At 62.6% G+C, this 246-nt stretch overlaps 1 protein-coding gene across 1 annotated transcript in view; it reads right to left on the bottom strand.

The window, feature by feature from the left end:
* Window positions 1-4: 4 nt before the first annotated feature.
* LOC104159286 (probable G-protein coupled receptor 61) overlaps window positions 5-246 on the bottom strand; it is a gene marked incomplete at both ends in the record, with an annotated part of 1,000 nt that continues 758 nt past the window's right edge. Inside the window, 1 exon segment of the mRNA XM_009697153.1 lies at window positions 5-240. Coding sequence (XP_009695455.1) covers window positions 5-240 — 236 coding nt within the window.

Below are 246 nucleotides of genomic sequence, written 5' to 3'. Positions count from 1 at the left end.
GGTCCTCCTCGGGCGGCTGCTTGAAAAAACACGTGAGGAGCCGTCCCAGCTCGCCCCGGATCTGCCGGTTGAGGCACCCGTAGAAGAAAGGGTTGGAGGTAAAGCAGAAGTAACCGAGCCAAGTGACCACGGTCTCGGCCGCCGGCCCCACCAAGGGCTGGGTGCTCAGGGCGGTGTAGAGGTGGAAGGAGAAGTAGGGCAACCAGCAGAAGAGGAATTGGCCTCCCACGGCCAACAGAATGGCGG

Source organism: Cariama cristata, unplaced genomic scaffold, assembly GCF_000690535.1.
Source record: "Cariama cristata isolate BGI_N322 unplaced genomic scaffold, ASM69053v1 scaffold40043, whole genome shotgun sequence".
Taxonomy (NCBI): domain Eukaryota; kingdom Metazoa; phylum Chordata; class Aves; order Cariamiformes; family Cariamidae; genus Cariama; species Cariama cristata.
The sequence above is the reverse complement of the archived record's forward strand: the minus strand, read 5'-3'. Positions and strand labels throughout refer to the sequence as shown.